We start from the raw sequence: 21,414 nt of genomic DNA, 5'->3' as shown, positions 1-21,414 counted from the left end.
ATTAATCGGCCTCTGTAAACAGATACAACAAATCCTGGATACATATTTTTCTCTTTTTTTAATTTAAGATTTATTATTATTATTATTTTAGAGAAAGAGTGTGCTGCAAGCAGGGGGAGGGACAGAGAGAGAGGGAGGATCCCAAGCAGATGCCCCATTGAGGGTGGAGCCCGACCCAGGGCTCGATGTCACAACCCTGAGATCATGAGCTGAGCTGAACCTAAACCAAGAGTTGGACTCAACTGACTGAGCCACTCAGGGGCCCCTGTTTTCATTTTAAAATTGAAATAGGACATATAAAAATGTACAATTCATAAGTGCAGCCCAGTGAATTATTACAAAATGAGCACACTTGGGCACCCACTACACGGGTCATAAAACAGTCCCAGCATCCCAGAAGGCGCTCTCCTCCTTCCCTTCCCAAGGTAGTGACTCTCCTGATGTCCATAGATTAGTCTTGCCTCCTTTTTAAAGTTTTAAATCTTAAGACTTAAAAGTTGAGATACATACTGTGAATTCATGTACAGTGAAATGTATCTTTCAGAGTATGCAGTTCTATGATTTTTCATTAACACGGGATTGTGTTTATCACAACCTCAGTCAAGATACAGAACAGTTCCCTCACCCCCAAAATTCCCTTGAATCCTTCGTAATCAATCCCTCTCCCCCATCTCCAGTTCTTAGAACCCACTGATCTGTTTTCTTTCCCTATCGTTTTACCTATTCTAGAATGTCACATATATGGAATCGTCCGATACTGGTATTGGCAGGGGGAGGGAAGGTCTGGCTTCTTTCCCTAAACCTAATGTTTGTAAGATCCATGATGTGTACAGCAGTTGTTCGTTTTCATTGCTGTATGACTACACCATAATTTACTTACACGATTGTATGAACATACCACAGTATTGTCCGTTGTATTGTTGACGGGCATAAAGTTGTTTCCAATTTGGGGCTATTACAGGTAATGCTGCTAGAAATGTTCTTGCACACACCCCTTAATGCTCACTGCATACATCTCCTTTATAGTTTAGTGATCTCAAGGTCATGAAGATGTTATTCCTACCATACTTTCTAGAATTTTCGTTCTTTCACACTTAGATCTACAATTGACCCGGAATGCTTATTTGCATGTGATATGAGGTCGGGGCCTCAAGCTTCTTTCCCTTTTTCGCTACCTGGATATCCAGTTGAGCCACCATCATTCATTGAAAAATAAGTCCTTTTACCTGGCTCTACAGTGTCGCCTCTGAAATAAGCTGTCCATACACTTGCAATTTCGTTTCCAGCCTCTCCATTCTGTCCCACTGTCAATTTCTCTTAACCCTCCCCTTGTGTTCCTTTTCAGGATTTTTCTCAGTTATTCGTGACCCTCGGGATTTCTACACCATTTTTAGGCTCCCGCGTGAGTTCACTCTTCCTTGCCCCCAGTCCCGACAAGGTGCCTGGCACACAGTAGGAGCCCAGTGAATGGCCCTTGTATGGATGGAGGTGACGTCGGGATCTTTCGGAGATTCTGGGAAAGACTTTCTCAGCGACACCCTCCTCCCCGGGCCTGCCTCCCGCGCCCCTGCACTGCTCCCGCCCCTTCCCCCTGCCGGTCGGGTGCATCCGCCCCAGTCCCCAGATCCAGGCCCCCTGCAGGGATTAGGGTAAACTGCAAGGAGGTGGAGCTTGTCACTTCCCTCCCGGACACCGCCTTCTCTGCGGCGGGTTCTCCCGGCCCCCGCCCCGCCCCCGCCGCTCTAGCCCCGCCCCTGCCCCTCCCGGCCCCGCCCCCGCCGTTCTCCGCCCCGCCCGCTCCCTGTCTGGCTGGAAGGGCCGGTCCTGCCCCTGGCCACTCCCGGCCCCGCCTCCGCCTCTCTCCACCGCCCTGGGCCCCTCCGGGCCCCGCCCCCATCCATCCGGGCCCCGCCCCTGGTCCCTCCGGGCCCCGCCCCTGCCCTCCAGGCCCCGCCCCTGCCCCTCCAGGCCCCGCCCCTGCCCTCCAGGCCCCGCCCCCGCCCCTCCAGGCCCCGCCCCTGCCCTCCAGGCCCCGCCCCTGCCCCTCCAGGCCCCGCCCCGCCCCCAGTCTGGCCGGAAGGGCCGTCCCGCCGCCTCCCCAGCTGTGCTGCCGGCAGCGCGGGGATGGCAGCTGCGGTCGCGGCGGCTCCGGGGGGCCCGAGCATGGACCCCCGGCTGGACCAGGAGACGGCGCGGTGGCTGCGCTGGGACAAGGTGAGGGGCGACGAGGGGGCGAGGCCCGGGGGAGGCGTGGGCCCTTTCCCTCCCCCGCGCTTCCCTCCCCCGCGCCGCTCGCGGCCGCCCGGCCCGTGGGGACCCGAGCTGAAGCTCCGGCCTCAGACGCGCAGACGGGGCCGAGCCACGCCCTCGGGGCCGCCGCCGGGGACGTGGGACCCGCCCGGGAATTCTGATTTCCATCCACCCGGCGGGGGAAGCAGAGGCGCGAGCTGCAGTGGAGACCTGGGGCGGGGGGTGCAGGGAGCCGGCGCCCGGGACGAGGTGGGGGCGGTCGCTGGCCTTCCGCGGGGCCGAACTCTAGGGGGTTGTCTTGAAGGGGCCCCCCGGGAACGGCAAAGCGGGACCTCGGGCGGGAATCCCTCTGGGTGTGAGTGTGAGCAGGGTTATAAGGCTGCAAAAGGGCTTGGCAGCAACCCAGAAAAACAGAGTTGTTTTCCCACCAAACAGGGGAAGAGGAAGCAGGGGTGGCCGGGCCTCCTTGCGTTGGGCCTGCGGGTGGCAGATCCCAAGTTTGCTCGGGACAAGCTGCCCCGGGCCGACCCGGCGGTCCGGGCTGCAGGCTGGGGCGCGGGGAGCGAGGCGGAGCCGAGGGCGACCTGGCCGGGCCAGGCCTGTGTCACCCGTCCGCAGCCGCTGTGCATCGCCGGAGCCCGGGACCCGGAGCCCTTCCCTCCTCCATCCCGTCCCCATTGCTCCTGGGAACTTTGCAGGGCACTGTTCCCATCCACCCCTCCCAGGTGCTCCATGGCGAACATAGGCCCTCCTGATTGGGCCTGCCCTGCTTCGGGCATCTTCTTCCAGCCTCTGCCTTTCCTGGGAAGATAGAAGGGGCTCCTTGAACACAGCACCACTAGCTTTTCTCCTGTTTACTCTCCTGGGTGCTAGAGCAGAGAGAGAGAATCAGGGACCCCACTCCAGACAGCACCCCCTCCTCTCTATGTCTACTTGCTCTCCTACTTGCTCCTTTGGGGCATGCGGTTTGTTTTCCCAGAATGTTCCTTGGCTCTACCCCTGAACTTGTTTCTCATGCTGTTAATCCTATTTTGGGTCTGAACTTACATGTGTTTTATGTCGACAGGCCTGCCCTGGCAACCGACCAGTGGTAAATTAGGGCTCCCCAAAACCATCTCTAGATTGGTCAACAAAAGGAAACAAAACAAAAACTTGTTTGTAGGTTTATTTTTGTTTAATGTCTGGCCCCAGGGCTGACTTCAAAGGCGGGATGTATGTTGGGTGGTACAGCCCCTGTTCCAGGAGGGCCCAGCACTTGGGTTTAATCCTCTGCCGTCCTGCATTGAAATTCTTAAAACTTGTTGAACAAGGAGCCTCACATTTTCATTTTGCCCTGGGCACAGACAGGTTCCACAGCTGTTCCTCTCTACTCCCTCATCGGTTTTTAGGGCCTGACACAGCACACTGCTCACACTTGTAGGGCGAAGGAGGGGAGATTGCAAGCTGTCAGCAGAGGCCAGGGCTTCCTGTTTACCTCTGGCCTCTGTAGAAGAAAAGTGAGCACATCCCACACAGGATGCTCTTGGCAACCCTTTGGGTGGTTTTCCTTTTCCTGGAAAGGCAGTCTTGTAATTTTTTAGGGAAGGAAAATGTTTCCTTTTCTGATAACTTAGTAACTGGAAGTGGGTAGAATCCTTCTTTGTTTTTTGTTTTTTTTAAAGGAAGGGAGAGGCAGAGAGAGAGAGAAAGAATCGTAAGCAGGCTCCTGCCCAGCCCGGAGCTCAGTCACTGGGCTCAATCTCACAACCTGAGATCATGACCTGAGCTGAAATCAGGTCAGATAGTTAACCCACTGAGCCACCCCAGGGCCCCCAGGAGCCTTTTAAAGTCATCACTGAGGGCAGCCCAGGTGGCCCAGCCGTTTAGCGCCGCCTTTAGCCCAGGGTGTGATCCTGGAGATCTGGGATCGAGTCCCACATCAGGCTCCCTGCATGGAGCCTGCTTCTCCCTCTGCCTGTGTCTCTGCCTCTCTCTCGCTCTCTCTCTGTCTCTCTCTGTCATGAATAAGTAAAATCTTTAAAAAATAAAGGCATCATTGATAATGCATTTTCCCATGAGACTTTCTCTTTGAAAAAATAAAAACCTAATTTCCACAAAATGTTGTATCTGTATATGGAGAGAGAGGACCTCCCTGGGTAGAGGTGAAGGGATATTATCCTTTTTATTTATTTACATATTGTTTAAAAGACTTTATTTATTTAAAAAAAAAGATTTTATTTATTTATTTGAGAGAGAATCCCAAGCAGACCACACTGAGCGCAGAGCCCATTGTACAGGCCCAACTCCAGGACCTCAAGGTCATGACCCGAGCAGAAATCAAGCTGGCCTAACTGACGGAACCACTCAGTTCCTTTTTATTTTTTAATTTCTACCACTCCTCTTGCACTTTCCTCTCTGTCTTCCTCGGTTGGAGGCAGATGCCAAGTGGGGAGCATCTTGCCAGCCACTGCAGCCATCTGGTCTGCTTCCCCAGGGTGACAAGGGAGGTCCCCTTGGCATTGCCACTGTGCCTCCATCCCCTGTGTCTCTGCTGTCAGCCTTGGTCCCTCTTATGGCTGATCCTGGTCTCTGCCACACTCCTGACTTAGCCTTCTAATCTGGCTTCTTTGGCTTCTTTCAGGCTATTTGGTCTTTTATGGCTATCAGAGGCCAATTGGCGTTTGCCACATCTACTCTGTGTACAGGAGAATCACCAGATATTGGGTGTGACCTTGAAGTCCGGGTTTCCTCGTTCACTCAGCAAATATTTATGTGTTGCAGATCTAAGCCCTTCCTTGAGGGCACCTGACAATCTGATCGGTCAGATTGTGCTCTGTGATCAGCAGCTATTGCTTTTAACCAGAAAAGTGAGGTTTTATCGGTTTCCAAGGTGGAACAATCTGGAAAAGTGGGCTTCGTTCCAGAAAGCCAAGGTTTTATTGCAATAGCATTTCAAAGTTTAATTATCTGGCATATCTTGGCTGCATGTTCAGTAGTTGGATGGTGACTATAAGATAAAGTGCTTACTCCCTTGTTCCTCTGAATTCTTAGTTTAAAAGCATGATGTGGAATTAAGGTGATTATCATTTTCCTCCATTCTTAACATTTTCTGCAACTCTTGTACAAAGAAAATAGGGCAATGATTCGTATGAGTGTCTATTTGAAACAGCTAATGTGATAGAGAAAGCACTAGATTAGTGTCCATCTCTCAGGCTTCTCCATCTGTAAATTGAGGGTTTTGGTATTTGCCTCTTGGGGTCACTGCAAACTTCACATTTGACCAGGTATATGAAAGAATTGCACACATTAGAATCACCACAAGAGTAAGGTTTTGATATAAATTGTATAATCTCAGGGCACCTGGGTGGCTCAGTGGTTGAGTGTCTGCCTTTGGCTCAGGTTGTGATCCTGGGGTCCTGGGATCAAGTCCCTGCATCGGGCTGCCTGCATGGAACCTGCTTATCCGTATGCCTGTGTCTCTGCCTCTCTCTCTCTCTCTGTCTCTCATAAATAAATAAAGTCTTTAAAAATTTTTTTTAAATAAAGGATAGGACTCAGGAACAGCCAAATGAAAGGGCTGCTTAGGGAAAGGTATGTGGGAAGGGGCACAGAGCTTCCTTGCTCTCTCTATGTATCTATACCCCCAAACACCCAAGTGTTCACCACTTGGAAGGTCTCTGACTCCAGTTGAGGGTTTTTGTGGGGGGGGGTTCTGTTTCCCCAGGTGGGACTGAATCACTGGCTACAGGTGAGTGAACTCAACCTCCAGGTATCAAATCAGGAACTAAGTCTCCTGGCAACCAGCCCTGTGTTCCACCTCTATTAGCATAAACTCAGGTTTGGCTCCAAGGGGTTTGTTATAAACAGCAGAAGATGTTCTTACCCTTCCCACTCTGGAAATTCCAATGGTTTTAGAAGCTCTGTTCTGGGAGCCAGGGACAAAGACGAAATATATATTTCATATTGTATCACAATATCATGGGTTATAATTAAAAAATTGAATCACCTGAAACTACTGTAAGATTGTGTATCGGCTATACTTCAATTAAAAAAAAAACCACCGTACCTCATATTTCAAATTTCAACATCATCAGAAAACTGAAAAGCCATATGTATAGGGCTTTTCAAATATATACACTTTTCCCCTAGGTTAAATTATTGTGAGTTTTTTTTTTTTATATATTTCAGATTTTTTATTCTGTTATTCAGCTGGCTGTATCTGTTGTATACATTTCTGTTTCACAGAATCCTTTAACTTCGGAGTCAGTGAAACAACTAATTGCAGACGGTAACAAAGAAGAACTAGAAAAATGCTTTGGAGCTCGGATGGAGTTCGGGACAGCTGGCCTTCGAGCTGCTATGGGAACAGGAATTTCTCATATGAATGACTTGACCATCATCCAGACTACACAGGTACCACACTTTTATATTTCTTGGTTATTCTTAACATACTCCCAGCATTACAGGGTAAACTGAGGAATGTTAAAAATTGTAAGCATTTATTTGAGCAAAAACCTGTTTGAATCGGGCAGTGCCCAACTGGAAGTGGTTAGAAGCACCCCACTCCCAGGAGCTGGGAGAAGGACTTACAGGAAAGAGGCAGAAGTGAAGCAAGGAAATTAATAGATCGGCTATAGCTCAAGCAGTTGCCTTATTTGGGAAAGTCTCACTGGCTGTCCTTAGGTTTTATTTATTTATTTTAAAGATTTTATTTATTTATTCGTGAGAGACACACAGGCAGAGACAGAGGCAGAGGGAGAAGCAGGTCCCATGCAGGGAGCCCAATGCAGGATTCGATCCTGGGATCCCAGGATTACGCTCTGGCCAAAGGCAGCGGCTCAACCGCTGAGCCACCCAGGGATCCCCTGTCCTTAGGTTTTAATTTCTTAACCTGCCAGCATTTACAGGCTTGGGTTTTGGTTTGCTTCTATAGGGTACCTGGGCATTAAAGCCTCCTCCGTCTAATGGCATCCTTGTCTAATTAATATAACCCTGGGCTCCTTTTGTATTTGAGGGATCTAAATTGTTTTAATTATATTAATTATACCCAGGTCTTGTGGGTTTGCCAAGGCACAGGGAGTCACACATTTACTCGGTAAAGTAAGACTTGTGCAGTGGGCAAAAATGGTACTTGTTTCAAAATTCATAGAGCTTGTCTTCCTTCCTTCCTTCCTTCCTTCCTCCCTCTCCCTTTCTTCCCTTCTTTCTACAGAGATTTATTGAATGCCTACCAAGTGCCAGGCTTTGAAGATACAATAACTAAAACAGATTCCCTCATGAAACTGTCATTCCAGTGCAAATCCACCAGCTAAGCTGACACCTTTTATGGTCTTAGAATTTTGCAATGGTGGTACAGATGCAAGCATTGAAAAGCTTTCCTAGGGACACCTGGGTGGCTCAGCGGTTGAGCGTCTGCCTTCGGCCCAGGGCGTAATCCTGTTTCCCGGGATTGAGTCCCACATCGGGCTCCCTGCATGGAGCCTGCTTCTCTTCCCTCTCCCTGTGTCTCTGCCTCTCTTTCTGTGTCTCTTATGAATCAATAAATAAAATCTTAAAAATAAAAAAAAGAAAGGAAGAGAAAAGAAAAGAAAAGAAAAGAAAAGAAAAGAAAGAAAAGAAAAGAAAAGAAAAAAAGAAAGAGAGAAAAGCTTTTCCAACTGCCAGAATGACCAGGAGCTAATGCTATTTCATCTTACTGTATAGTACAGGTGGAAATTATTGCTGAGTTCCTTTGCCTTCATTTGGGAATTTTACTGTCAGTCTACACCCAACTTCTAGGAATAGAGGTGAAACCTTTCTGCCATGGAGGATCTGGAGTTTTGTTTATGGAGGAAATGAATAGGTTATTCTGTTTCTTCAACTACTTAGGCTTGTTTAAAATGAAGGCCACTTTAATTGGGGGAATAGTCTAGAAAAATTGACTTATGATAATTATGTGTACCTTACATGTAGATCCTGGCATAAAAGACAGACTCGGGCATGTTCCAGTGAAACCCTAATAAGGAAGTCTTGCATAAGGGTATGGGGTTGCCATGGGAACCTTGGCTACAAATTCCTGTTCAGCAATAGGGCTCCCTGAGATCTTTTTGGAGGGAAGGCTTAGAGTAGAGTGAGCCCGGGAAACCTGTTCTAGTCTTTGGATAGCATGGAATTGTGCCACTGCGTAAGGTCACCCTCTGCTCCAGGTAATAGGGCTGTATAACACATCACCCAAAACATATGGTTTAAAAACACACACACACACATTTATTTTGCTCACAAATCTATAGGTAGAGTTCAGGGGCGACAGCTCATCTCTGCAGGACTTGGCATCACCTGAGCCAGCTGGAATCACCTGAAAGCTCATTCACAGGCATGTCTGCAGTTACTGCTGCCTTTTGGCTGAGATCTTAGCTGGAGCTGGAACACTCCGTGTGGCCTGGGCTTCCTTACAGTATGGCTGGGAGAGCAGCCAGTGAGAGCAGCCAGAGAGTGTGTGCAGGTGGAAGCTGTATTGACTTTTATGACCTAACCTTGAAAGTCACACGAATTCACTTACTTCCATCGTATTCTGTGCAGTAAAATGACTCAATAAAATCGTTCCTGCTCAAGGAGAGGGCACATAGACACCCACCTCTCGATAGACAAATGTCACTGTCTCATTAGAGGAGTACAGGGAATTAGGTATATTCGCCTGGCTATCTTTGGAAAATCCAGTGGGTGACATCTCCTATTAGGCTTAATTGTTAGTGGATTCTAAGGGATTCTAGATGAACCCAGAACCTTTTCTCCTATCTTCATTTGCATCCAGTTTGTAGGTGTGCTGAAATCTATCCGCAGGGAACGCCTGGGTGGCTCAACAGTTGAGCGGCTGCCTTCCACTCAGGGTGTGGTCCTGGAGCCCCAGGATCGAGTCCCACGTCAGGCTCCCCCACAGGGAACCAGCTTCTCCCTCCACCTATGTATGTCTCTGTGTCTCTCATGAATAAATGAAAGAAAGAAAGAAAGAAAGAAAGAAAGAAAGAAAGAAAGAAAGAAAGAAAGAAAGAAAGAAAGAAAGAAAGAAAAGAAAAGAAAAGAAAAGAAAAGAAAAGAAAAGAAAAGAAAAGAAAAGAAAAGAAAAGAAAAGAAAAGAAAATCTATCCGTGGAAGGGTCTTAGGCCCTATCTCGTACATCTCCCCTAGGGGAATTGGCCTCTTCTGGGAGTAGACCTTGTGATAGTTAAGAATCCTATAAAACTAAAATGAGTTGGTCCTTTAAAGGTCAACTGACTCCAACCAGCCACTCCTTGTGATAATTTCCTGTATAGCCCCCACGACTTCCAAGTGATTATCCAGCCTACGCTGGGACACTCACAATAGGAGACACGGATCTTAAGAGTTAGGGCAGTTCTATGAGGTCGGCAGGTACATTTTTGAAGTCTTAGGAGTGGTTTAAAAACCAGAGAAAGAGTCTCCCAAGACAAACCACCCAGGCTTCCATGGGTGGCTTCCTTGGGTGCTGTCACCTGAGAAGAGCGAGCTGGCTTTCTCTGGGGTCTAGGCAGCTGTGCTGGTCTTCTCCAGGGTGGATTCTTCTCCTAATGGTGCCACCAAATTCATCTGGTTGGACTTAAGCGGATATATGTGAATCATAAACATCCCCATGGGAAACAGGATAAAGACTGGAGGGAAATTTCTGTATTGTTTGCCTCGTTGCTAGAGGTTATGATTTCCTCTAAGGTTACTTCACCAGGCCATGGCACGTCGAGGGTGGAACACTCACTGTCTCCTGAAATAGCCATTGTGTCTTTGGATTGTTCTCATTAAAAAAGGGTTTGGGGGCACCTAGGTGACTCAGACTCTTGATTTCTGCTCAGCTCATGATCTCAGGGTGGTGAGATCGAGCTCCGTGTTGGGCTCCACGCTGGGCATGGAACCTGCTTAAGATTCTTTTCTTTCTTCAGCTTTTACGTATTGGTCATAGCTTGAGCTTTTGAAGCCAAAGTTCATTTTTTGTGTCCTGTAATGACATTTCAATTCTGTAAACCTCCCTCAGCCCACATTGAGTCTTTTCTCCAGAGCAAACATCCCCTCTTCCTTTAGCCATTTTTTCAGGCTTCCAGTCTCTCCTGGCCCCAGAGGTTTTTAGAGAAGTTTGGTGGTGTGAGAATTCGGGACTAAGACCGAGTAGACCGAGTGTTCTTTGTGTCCTCGAACACTGGGGCTGGGGAGAGGCTGCTGTCCATGGTGTAAGCCTTAGAGGCATTCAGAGACTTTCTAGAAAACCCACAAAACCAGTGCACATGTGTCCTTGCTTCCCTGTATCACTCAACCTCAGAAGGCATTCTCGGTTGGCACTGCTCTGGCAACAAAGCTGTGAAGGATCTCCTCTACCAAAAGTAAGAGTCATACTTATTTTTTTAAAGATTTCCTTTAAGGGCAGGAGGAAAAAAAGGACATTCTTCAGTCAAAGTGAAGTCAGTAATATTACCCAGTTGCCAGAGGTCTCTTTGTTCTGTAAGAAATACCTCTTTCGTCCAGTGATATAAACCTGTTGAATTCAGAGTTCACTGTTTTTCTGATCTTAATGAGTCTGATTGATGTGAGGTTACCGTTCACACTGAGATACAGGAACTGTGTGTTCCATCAGCAGGTGGTAATAGCCCACACTCTGCACAGTCTTTACATGTATAATTGGCTGAGCTGTGTAGTTGGACTGATAAGTCCTCCATAAAAGCTCAGCCTGCTGGAAAACAAGATCCCAGGTTGAATGGGGTTAGATCAGATAATTCTCAAAAACTTATAAAACATATTAAGTTTCAGGACTCCTGGGTGGCTCAGTGGTTGAGCATCTGCCTTCGGCCCAGGGCGTGATCCTGGAGTCCCAGGATCGAGTCCCAAATCAGGCTCCCTGCTTCTCCCTCTGCCTGTGTCTCTGCCTCTCTCTCTCTTTCCCTCTCTCTCTCTCTCTATCTTTCTCTCTCTCATGAATAAATAAATAAAATCTTTAAAAAAAAATTAAGTTTCTTTGACCGGCTGATTGAACAGAACAGGGAACAGTGTCTGAAACACCTCCCTTTCCTCACTCAGACACTTTAGAACTAGTGTGAAGGGAGGAATAATGGCTTCAAAGGAAAGTAATAAAAATAATGCTCATAACAGCAGACAAATAGTACTTAGTTGGCGTTCGATTGGCAGCACTCCGCAAGTTTTACTTAAGCCTCAGAACAGCCCTTTGAGGTAGGTACTATTGTTTTGCTGTTTTACAAAACAGGAAATTGAGGCACCAAGTGATGAAGGGATTTGTTATTTGCTGGTAGGTGCCAGAGTGGAGTGTGAGCCCACAGATTCATGTGCTCTTAACCCTTGCACTGTCCCACCTCTAACGAGACCCAGGTAGGAACCAGGCTCTGCTCTTCCTGTGTGTGGGCAAGCCCCTCTGAGCCTTAGCTTTCCCATCTGTAAAATGGGACTCCTTGGGCAGCCCGGGTTGCTCAGTGGTTAGCGCCGCCTTCAGCCCAGGGTGTGACCCTGGAGTCTCAGGATCGAGTCCCATGTCAGGCTCCCTGCATGCAGCCTGCTTCTCTCTCTGCCTGTGCCTCTGCCTCTCTCTCTCTGTCTCTCTGACTCTCTCAGGAATAAATAAAATATTTTTTTAAAAAATGGGACTCCTTGGTAAAGATCTGGGAGTTACTGATGATAGATACTAAGTGTCTAGCACAGTGCATATATATATATATAGGTAGACAATAAGTAAATAAAGCTGTTATTTTCTTATTGTTCAGTTTGTTTAATTATCCATGGGATTTTTTTTTAGGGATTTTGCAGATACCTGGAAAAACAATTCAGTGATCTGAAGCAAAGAGGTGTTGTGATTAGCTTTGATGCCCGAGCTCATCCACCCAGTGGCGGCAACAGCAGAAGGTATTTAAAGATACTTAAGAACCCATTTTTTTTGTAGTGTGTTTCGTAGTTTTAATTCTTAATTGCTTCACCTACATTTGCCAGCTACATTGCTTACCTAGAAAAAGGATGAGTACACTCTGTTTGCAACTTTCACGAATTCTGATTTTACTCTTGGGTTAAGGGAATGAAATTATTTAGACAATTTAGAATTTAAGGTCTGCCTAAAAGACTTTTTTTTTTTTTTTTTCAAAATGGCAACATTGGGCAGCCTGGGTGGCTCAGCGGTTTAGCGCTGCCTTCAGCCCAGAGCGTGATCCTGGAGACCTGGGATCAAGTCCCACATCGGGCTCCCTGCATGGGGCCTGCTTCTCCCTCTGCCTGTGTCTCTGCCTCTCTCTCTCTCTCTCCCTGTCTGTCTCTCATGAATAAATAAATAAAATCTTTATTTAAAAAATGGCAACATTATTTCTCCCTCTTGTTTTCTTCCATTTGTCATTTTTTTCTTCCACTATTTGTAAGCCATCTGAGCTCCTTCCCATTCTTGAACACCTCTTTTCAGCTACAGTCTTGTATGATTTCCAAACCATTGGTACTCTCATGTAGCCACAGGCAGACGATGATGCAGAGGACAATGATGAGGACAGTAACAACAATTACTTGCGTGCTGGATATGAACCAGGCCCCAGGTATTTACTCATTAAATTCGCACAACAGCTTATGAAGTGTCTACTCTTACCTCTGTCATCCAAGATCATGAAGTGAGAGAAGGCGCCGCAGTTTCAGCATAAAGAAGCTGACATCAGTGGTCAGCAAACTTTATTTCCAAAGAGTAACTAGTAAACATCTTACTCATTGCGGGCTGTACAGTCTATCACAGCTACTCAAGTCTGGCACGGAGCACGAGCACAGCCATAGTAATACATACCGAATGGGCGTGTGGCGTTCCAGTAAAATTTTATTTACAAGTGGACTGTAGGTTGCCACCCCCTGCTCTTAATCCTGTTACAGGACCCTCTTTTTCACTTGAGCACTTCCCCTATTATGATGAATTCTTTGTCACTCCAGAGTAGAGTTTAAGAGTTTCTTAGATTGGAAGAATATATAAATATTTAACATTAATGAAAAGTCTCATTGCCTTTACAGTGCAGGATGAGTTCATAGAGTCCTATTCTTTGCCCCTGAAGAGCTCCTTATCTAAGAGAGAAGCATTGATGAGAACTAATGTGTAGCTCCAGGGAAGGGAATATGGCCAGGGCATAAGATTAGATGACATTAGCCCCTAGACTGAGCTCAGAATCACGTAAGATTTTCACTTTTTTTTTTTTTAAGATTTTTATTTATTTTTATTTACGTATTTATTTATTTATTTAGAGGTAAAGCATGAGTGGGATGGGGTGGGGGAGGGACACAGGGAGAGAGAGAACCTCAAGCAGACTCCGCATTGAGTGCAGAGCCTGACACAGGGCTCGATCCCAGGACTCTCGGTCATGACCTGAGCCAAGATCAAGAGTTGAACGCTCAACCCACTGAGCCACCCAGGTGTCCCCAATGAGATTTTTGCTCTTAAGCTACAAGCCGAAAACTGTGACTTTAGTCAACAAAGCAAGAGAGAAGCTGTCACTCTTCATTTATAAGAGAGGGATGTAGTATAAACCAGAATGTCAGTTTGTCAGTTCTCAGTGAATTTACAGTAAGAATTACGTCAAAAGCATGCTTTACTGGCCCCGGGGGCAGGCACATCGTCCAGCCAGAGCATGCCCAGTGCATTTGTGTGCCTGCTGGGCTTCTGAAATTGCTTCTTTTTAGGCTCACTCTCCTGCTTCTGCTAGACACATCCTTCAGATGTGTTCACATTGTCAATGAAGGTATGAATATTTTACTCTGGCCTTGGAGCTATAGCATTTCCTTAAAGTAACTGCTATTTGAGTTTATGGTTCAAGTCTCAAGTGTTGTTTTTGTTTTGTTCTTTTTTTTTTTTAAGATTTTATTCATTTATTCATGAGAGAAACAGAGAGAGGCAGAGACATAGTTCGGAGGGAGAAGCAGGCTCCCTGTGGGGAGGCCGAGTGGATCTCGATCCCAGGACCCTGGGATTACAACCTGAGCTGAAGGCAGACGCTCAAACACTGAGCCACCCAGGCGTCCTACAGATCTCAGAATTTGATGGGGTGGAGTGGAGCTCAAGGTTGCTCTCTGTCACCTACAACCTGCAAGACGATTAGAGATAGTAGCATAAGTATTAAACCACTAGATGGTCAAACATTTGTGATAAGTAAATGGAATCTTCTTAAAGAGTTAGAAATGATTGCAGTTGAAAGATTTTATGCAAGGAACTGTTTATTCTTTGGTCTTCCAATTTTAAGTATCTGGTGGGGAACTTAAACACATAAACAGTAACTGTGAAACATATGCAGAGAACACATTGAATCTTTCCTGTGCTAATTTGTAACTTAGTTTGTATATATAATGTATATATTGAGTGTCTCCCTTGCTTCTTTTAAGAAAGCCCCTTTAAAGTGAGCCGGAGGGACGCCTGGGTGGCTCAGCGGTTGAGTGTCTGCCTTGGGCTCAGGTTGTGGTCCCCAGGTCCTGGGATCAGGTTCTGCATCAGGCTCCCTGCAGGGAGCCCGCTGTGTGACTGACTGACTGACAATGGGACAACTTGTCTGGCTTTTCTTGGCTTTAGTCCCATTTCTGTAAAATAAAGGGGTGTGACAAGATGACTCCCGAGATTCCCCCAACTTGAATTTTCTATGCCAACGGAAATAAAATGAACCTGAAGGTGTCAGGCACTCATTTCCTTTTTCACCATCATCCATAGTCCTGACAACCCTACTCTCCTTTCTCCCCCCACATGTCCAGATTTGCCCGCCTTGCTGCAACCACATTTATCACTCAAGGGATTCCTGTGTACCTCTTTTCTGGTATAACCCCAACCCCCTTTGTGGTAAGTAATCCTTTCTGTTTATAATTTTCTATCACAGGATCAGGGATGGCAGGTGGCTACATTTTACGGTCTTCAGTGCTATTGGGATTTAGGTATTTATATGACAGAAGAGCCCCCGTGGCATTTATCAGGCATTCTCTCACCTCTCTGGGTATGTTTTCTCCACATCTTTAAAATATTTCTCTGGTGTTCAACTCCCAATACATCAGAGCTAATTTTCTTCTAAGCGCAAATTTCCATTCAAAGAATATTTTAGCTAGTTAGCAAAATGTCTTTTGTTTGTTGACTGTGTTTCCATTTGGTTTGTATTTCTTTTTCTTGCTGGCACAGTTGGAAACTTCTGGGGTCTAAATCTGAATTCGCCCCAAACCATGCCTTACCCTGAATATTTTTGACAGGTTGGTGTACCAGCTTTTCATACAAATGTTTTGTTTTACATACTATTCATGACCAGGACATGAAGTATGTTTGGCATATTTTAGCAAGACTTTTTTTTTTTTTTGGATGAAATCCTTAATGTAGCAGAACCTAAAGAAAAAGACAATAGGAGCTATAACAACTGTTGTTTTTAAGTAGATAGAACTTTTAAGAACAGGACCAGATGCTGAGAATATATGTTTTCAGAAATTAAGTCAAAAACGTGAGTAGAATGCAGTTCCTTATGTCAGGTGGAGAAGAGAGGGGATAAATACACAGGCCAGCCCCGTAGTTTGGTGCTTACTGGCTCTAGGGCACTGACAGGTAGATGTACCACCTCCCAGGTTGTAAATAACCCAGCAGACATGCAAGGTCACGTCCAAACGTAGCTCAGCTTTCATTGTTTGATGGAAAAACTGCAGTGCATTCAAGCATCCTTGGTCTTCTGTACTATGTAAGTGTTACTGCTATTATTTTTCTGTCAAACATAAATTATATGAGTGTCTCATGATCCTTTTCCCCATGCTATGGAGTAGTTCTACCCTTTTCTTTGGGGGATATAAAATAAGTCCTAAAGGGACAAATGACCACAGAGATTCTTGGAGGAGGGCAGATGGTTAGAGTATCAAGCCCCCTGTGTGTAGTAAATCCCACGTAGGGCCAGAGGGGGGATAAGCCCACCCCTCTCCCCACCTGGGGAAGTAGTCTTGCAAACCATGGGAGCTGAGTGGAAATACAAGAGAGGGATTTCTAACCCTGGAGTGGGACATAGGTGAGCAGACTCTTGGAACATTCCATTCCTTCAACCTTGCCCTACATTGTTCCTAAAAGTGAATGGGAAAGAAGGGAAAGTCGTTGGAGGGAAGAAACAGAATCCATAAGCTTCTGTCCCAAGCAGAAGGCTTAAAAGAATGTGAAATGGAGGATTAGACCTTCGTATTTGAACAGATTTCTAGTTCTACCAAGTGGAAGATAGAATGAGAGGAAGGCACCAAGAAAAATATCACCTGTCTCATCGGTGCACGGCCCAGAATTTTGAGCAGTCATCTAAGGGTCATTGTATCCTTGGGTGTGTGGCATGACACCTTATGATGTTTATCTGTTATGTTTATTAAAAGAGAATGAATTGATACGGTCTACAGTAAACACACTCAGTGTATCTGATTTTTTGCTTACCACCGCTCTTCTTTCCTGCCCTTACAGCCCTACACAGTGTCGCATCTGAAACTTTGTGCTGGAATCATGATAACTGCCTCCCACAATCCAAAGCAGGATAATGGGTACAAGGTACTCTGCTTTTTCTCTTGACACCTCTGTCCTTCTGCAGGCATCCTGTACATTTACAGGGTAGGCACAGAGGCTTTGTTTGCATTCACCCTAAGCCATCTGGGTATGTTCCTGCGTTCCCCAGGTCTACTGGGACAACGGAGCTCAGATCACCTCTCCTCATGACAAAGGGATTTCTCGAGCTATCGAAGAAAATCTAGAGCCGTGGCCTCAAGCTTGGGACGATTCTTTAATTAATGGCAGTCCACTCCTTCATGACCCAAGTGCTTCCATCAATAAGAGCTACTTTGAAGACCTTAAAAAATACTGTTTTCACAGGTAAATGGATTGTAAACTCACTTCACGTGAGTTAAAATAATGTGATTCAGCCAAATTCTATCAGTTTTCTTTAAACTTTTCTCTCCAGTCACTACATATAGGGTAGCTGTGTGTGATTTGAGAGACCATAGGTCAGGGTCAGCAATTTTCCTTGAAAGAACAGGTAATAAATATTTTTGGCTCTATGAGCCACTATTTTACAACTACCCAACTCTGCTCTGGTAGTAGGAAAGCAGCTATAGATGATACATAAATGAATGAACGCAAACATAGGTTCAAAAAAATTGTTATTGACAAAAGCAGGTGGCCGGCATATTGGCCATAGTTTGCTGACCTGTGTTGTAGAATCACATGCACACACACATGCACATGAGAGTGTGTTCGCATATATGTATGTAAAAAAAAAAAAAAAAAAAGCTTGCTGAAAGGTGGCAAAAGGAAACACTGATTTTTTTTTTTATCTTTCCAGAAATTTTCTGTGCATGTGCTAGCACATTATGTGTCATATGCTTCAGAACCATAAATAGAAATATAGCGTGCAGGTCGTTTGTTCTATACCCTCTTTCCCCAGTTAATTTGCCATGGATACCTTCTATGTGGTAACAGATCCCAGTCACGGTCCCTATTAGCTGTGACTCTTGCTGCAATGGGTGCTGTACCCATTTCTTTAACCCAGCGACGCACGTTTGGATACATCCAGTTAGCATGCTGTGGGTCCCGCCACCCCCGACTGTCCCCCAGCAAGAAACCACTGATTTCAAAGAAGCCAATTTCTAGGTTGTCTCTAATACTGTAATTGTTGGACCACTGGGAGTGGAGGCTCCAGCGTAGAGTGCAAAACCCTAGCTGTACCTGAAGGGAGTGGCCGTCCTAGGGGGTGCGTAGTTACCAGGTGCAAATGGAGGTCCAGACTTGCCAGATCACCTGACTCGTTCTCCCCAAGAGAGATGAGAAACTTAAATTTTCTCCATGAAATCTCCTAATTTTTAAACATCAGGGACCATTTCGTAAATGGTGTATACACCGAACAAAGCACACCTATGCGACTGTGCCTTCTTTCTGGCCCGCTGATTGAATTTCACGAAGACCAGGGTTTCTATTTGTTTGCTACTCCACTGAGGCCCAGCAGCAACGTGCCTGATGCACAATTCCTTGAGTACTTGGCACGGGCGTGCGTGCATGTGGATCCATAAGATGCATTTCTGGCAGAAGCACTGTACATGCATGCAGAGTTGGCAATGATTAGTAAATTGCTCTCCACACGTGTCATGCTAGCTGATGTTCCCACCAACACAGTCATAACAGTATCAAATACAATGATGTCATACGTCAAGTGTGTCATAACTATATGATCCACACATCCGGCCCCTACTGAGTATTATCAAGTTTCTTATTTTGTTAGAGGGAAGTAATATCTTACTTTATCTGGATCCTTTAAGTATGAATAAGCTGCTTTTTTCATATTTACTTAACCTATATTAGCGTATTTATTCATTTTTTGCATATGTGAAACCTCTTTGCTTTATAGGAAACGACTCTTCATTTATTTCAAGTATTGTTTTCCCTCCTGTTGTCACCTTTGGGCTTTTTTATTTAAACTTTTTTTTTAAGATTTTATTTATTTATTCATGAGAGAGAGAGAGAGAGGCAGAGACACAGGCAGAGGGAGAAGCAGGCTCCATGCAGGGAGCCCGACGTAGGACTCGATCCCCGCATCTCCAGGACCGGGTCCTGGGGTGAAGGCAGTGCTAAACCACTGAACCACCCGGGCTGCCCATTATTTAAACTTTTTGATGAACTCATTAAAGATGGATGATGTCTATCAGTCTTTTAATTTATGAGTGAGTGAGGTTTTTTTGTGTTATACTTTCTGTATACCAAGATTATTTTTTTAAAAGTCCCCCTTGAAAAAAAATAATAAAATAAAATAAAATAAAAGTCCCCCTTGTTTTTTTCCTAGGACTTGCATATTTACATGTTATGTTTAAATCTTCTCAGTCATAATGGTTTTTAATTTTGTGTGAGACATGAAGTAGGAAAGCAACTCTTTTTTAAGTTTTGCAGTTATAGCAACACACTAAATTGAAGAATCTACCTTTTTTGATTAATTGGAAATATCGCCTTTATAAAATAATTCCTAACATGGATTGAGTGCTCCAGCTTCTATATAGGCCTTTACTTGTACTGATTAATTTAATCTCATTTTAATCCTCATAGTTATCCTAAGGGTAGATTCTGGTATTACCATTTCATAGATGAGAAATGAGAAGACTATGACACAGAGAAGTTAGGTCAATAACCAATAGTCATACAGTTTATAAGTGGCAGGACTCTAGGATTTAAATTCAGAGTCTGTCTTCAAAGCATGTTAACCATGAAGCCATTACACCTTCTCATATATATTTTCCATTTCAAACTTCATGATCCCGGAGACCCGGGATCGAGTCCCATGTCGGGCTCCCTACAGGGAGCCTGCTTCTCTCTCTGCCTGTGTCTCTGCCTCTCTCTCTCTCTGTGTCTTTATGAATAAATAAATAAAATCTAAAAAAAAAAAAAAACTTGATCAACTTCTCTCTCTCTATTCTGTTCCTTTAATCTGCCTTTTTACATCTAGTTCTACACCGTCCTGGTTGTGATAGCTATACACTTCACTTTAATATCTGAGTGATTTTTTTCCAGATTTGTTCTCACTAGTCTTACATATTTACTTTTCCAGATGCACTTTATTTCCTATTTTAAGAGAAGACCATGTGCATTCATTCACCTTCCAAAGAAATGGGTTAGGTTAAGACAATAACCCAAGATTCTAGTGGTTAGAACCCTGGAATCTTTCTCAGTCTTATTTTTCCCTTCCTCTGACTTTTACTTTTGATATATATTGTCATTCTGTTTTAATTCCCCGACCCCAGGTAGTTTGACAAACAGGATTGCTACTTGACAAAGATAAAAACTTTTTTTTTATACATCCATGTATGAGGTGTTCCATCACATTTTGTAAAAAGGGACATTTTGAAAATCATTTTGAAGCTAGTAGAGAGTATTGGGAGCCAGGACTCAGGCATGGCCATGGGCAGGCACCACGGGCAGCTGGGAGTCTCTCTTGGAATGTGAAGGTGGACCGTTCTATTTTTTTTTTTAATAAAGGGTTTTTATTTTAAGATTTATTTATTATAGACAGAGAGGCAGAGACACAGGAGGAGGGAGAAGCAGGCTCCATGCTGGGAGCCCGATGTGGGACTCGATCCCGGGACTCCAGGATCACACCCTGGGCCAAAGGCAGGCGCTAAACCTCTGAGCCACCCAGGGATCCCCTGGACCGTTCCTTAATCTGCTTCTAGATGTGAAAGCTATCTCATGAAACAAACTCTGAAAGTAATCAGATAACTACAGAGTATAAAATTTAAAATCTGAATATGTTGGGGGGAGGGTGCATATTTGGGTAAGAATGAATAAGTTTTGCTTCTTTTTTTAAATGGAGTTAGATAGTCAGTTGTCTTGTACACTCTAATCACATGGATTTCTTCCTTTCTTACAAATCTGGTCCCTTGATAGCAAAGCTTCTAGTTTTGCAAGCCATATTTGCATCTTTTATCTATATTCTATCCTTTTCTGTGGTGTGTTTCATTCCAGGAGTGTGAACCGGGAGTCTAAGGTGAAGTTTGTGCATACATCTGTCCACGGCGTGGGCCATGACTTTGTGCAGTCGGCTTTCAAGGCTTTTGACTTTGTTCCTCCCGAGGCTGTTCCCGAACAGAAAGATCCTGATCCTGAGTTCCCAACAGTGAAATACCCAAATCCTGAGGAGGGGAAAGGTGTCTTGGTAACCTACTCTTTTTTGTTCTAGAACTTACCTATTATATCCAGAATTCTTACTATCGAGTATAATAACTTTGTATGTGTTTCCGTTGTGCTGAATAAAAAACCCAGCCTCATCATCTGAGAGATTTATGTGTATTAGTCATCCATTTCTTATAGAAACTTGCAAAATACACGTCTTAGCATCAGGATGTGAGAGCTGATACTGAAATGTTTTAAACTGAATTAAATTTAAATTGAGTTTATTTTGCTTTCTTAATGTTAAAAAGGAACAGTAACAGAATGAATATTTATCACATGATTTTTATTCCTTAATTTTTATTCCTTAATTTTTCTAATATGAAATAATGCTACTTAAATTATGGTCCCTTTAACCTTTTTAAAGGTTAGGGTAACAAAGATATTCAGAGAAGGGCGCCTGGGTGGCTCAGTCGGTTAAGCGGCTGCATTTGACTCAGGTCATGATCTCAGTGTCATGGGACTGAGTTCCTCGTCCCTGCTTAGCAGGGAGTCTGATTCTCCCTTTCCCTCTG

The 21,414-nt window shown here is 44.9% G+C and overlaps 1 protein-coding gene across 1 annotated transcript in view; it reads left to right on the top strand.

The window, feature by feature from the left end:
• Positions 1 to 2,060: 2,060 nt before the first annotated feature.
• The window catches only part of PGM2 (phosphoglucomutase 2), a 38,445-nt gene continuing 19,091 nt past the window's right edge, over positions 2,061 to 21,414 (top strand). Inside the window, exons 1-7 of the mRNA XM_077879699.1 lie at positions 2,061 to 2,214; positions 6,475 to 6,642; positions 12,008 to 12,114; positions 14,959 to 15,043; positions 16,664 to 16,747; positions 16,872 to 17,065; positions 20,696 to 20,885. Coding sequence (XP_077735825.1) covers positions 2,125 to 2,214; positions 6,475 to 6,642; positions 12,008 to 12,114; positions 14,959 to 15,043; positions 16,664 to 16,747; positions 16,872 to 17,065; positions 20,696 to 20,885 — 918 coding nt within the window. The 5' untranslated portion in view covers positions 2,061 to 2,124. The remainder of the gene's footprint in view (positions 2,215 to 6,474; positions 6,643 to 12,007; positions 12,115 to 14,958; positions 15,044 to 16,663; positions 16,748 to 16,871; positions 17,066 to 20,695; positions 20,886 to 21,414) is intronic.

Source organism: Canis aureus, chromosome 2 (genome assembly GCF_053574225.1).
Source record: "Canis aureus isolate CA01 chromosome 2, VMU_Caureus_v.1.0, whole genome shotgun sequence".
Lineage (NCBI taxonomy): Eukaryota > Metazoa > Chordata > Mammalia > Carnivora > Canidae > Canis > Canis aureus.
This window is presented reverse-complemented; position numbering and strand designations above follow the sequence as displayed.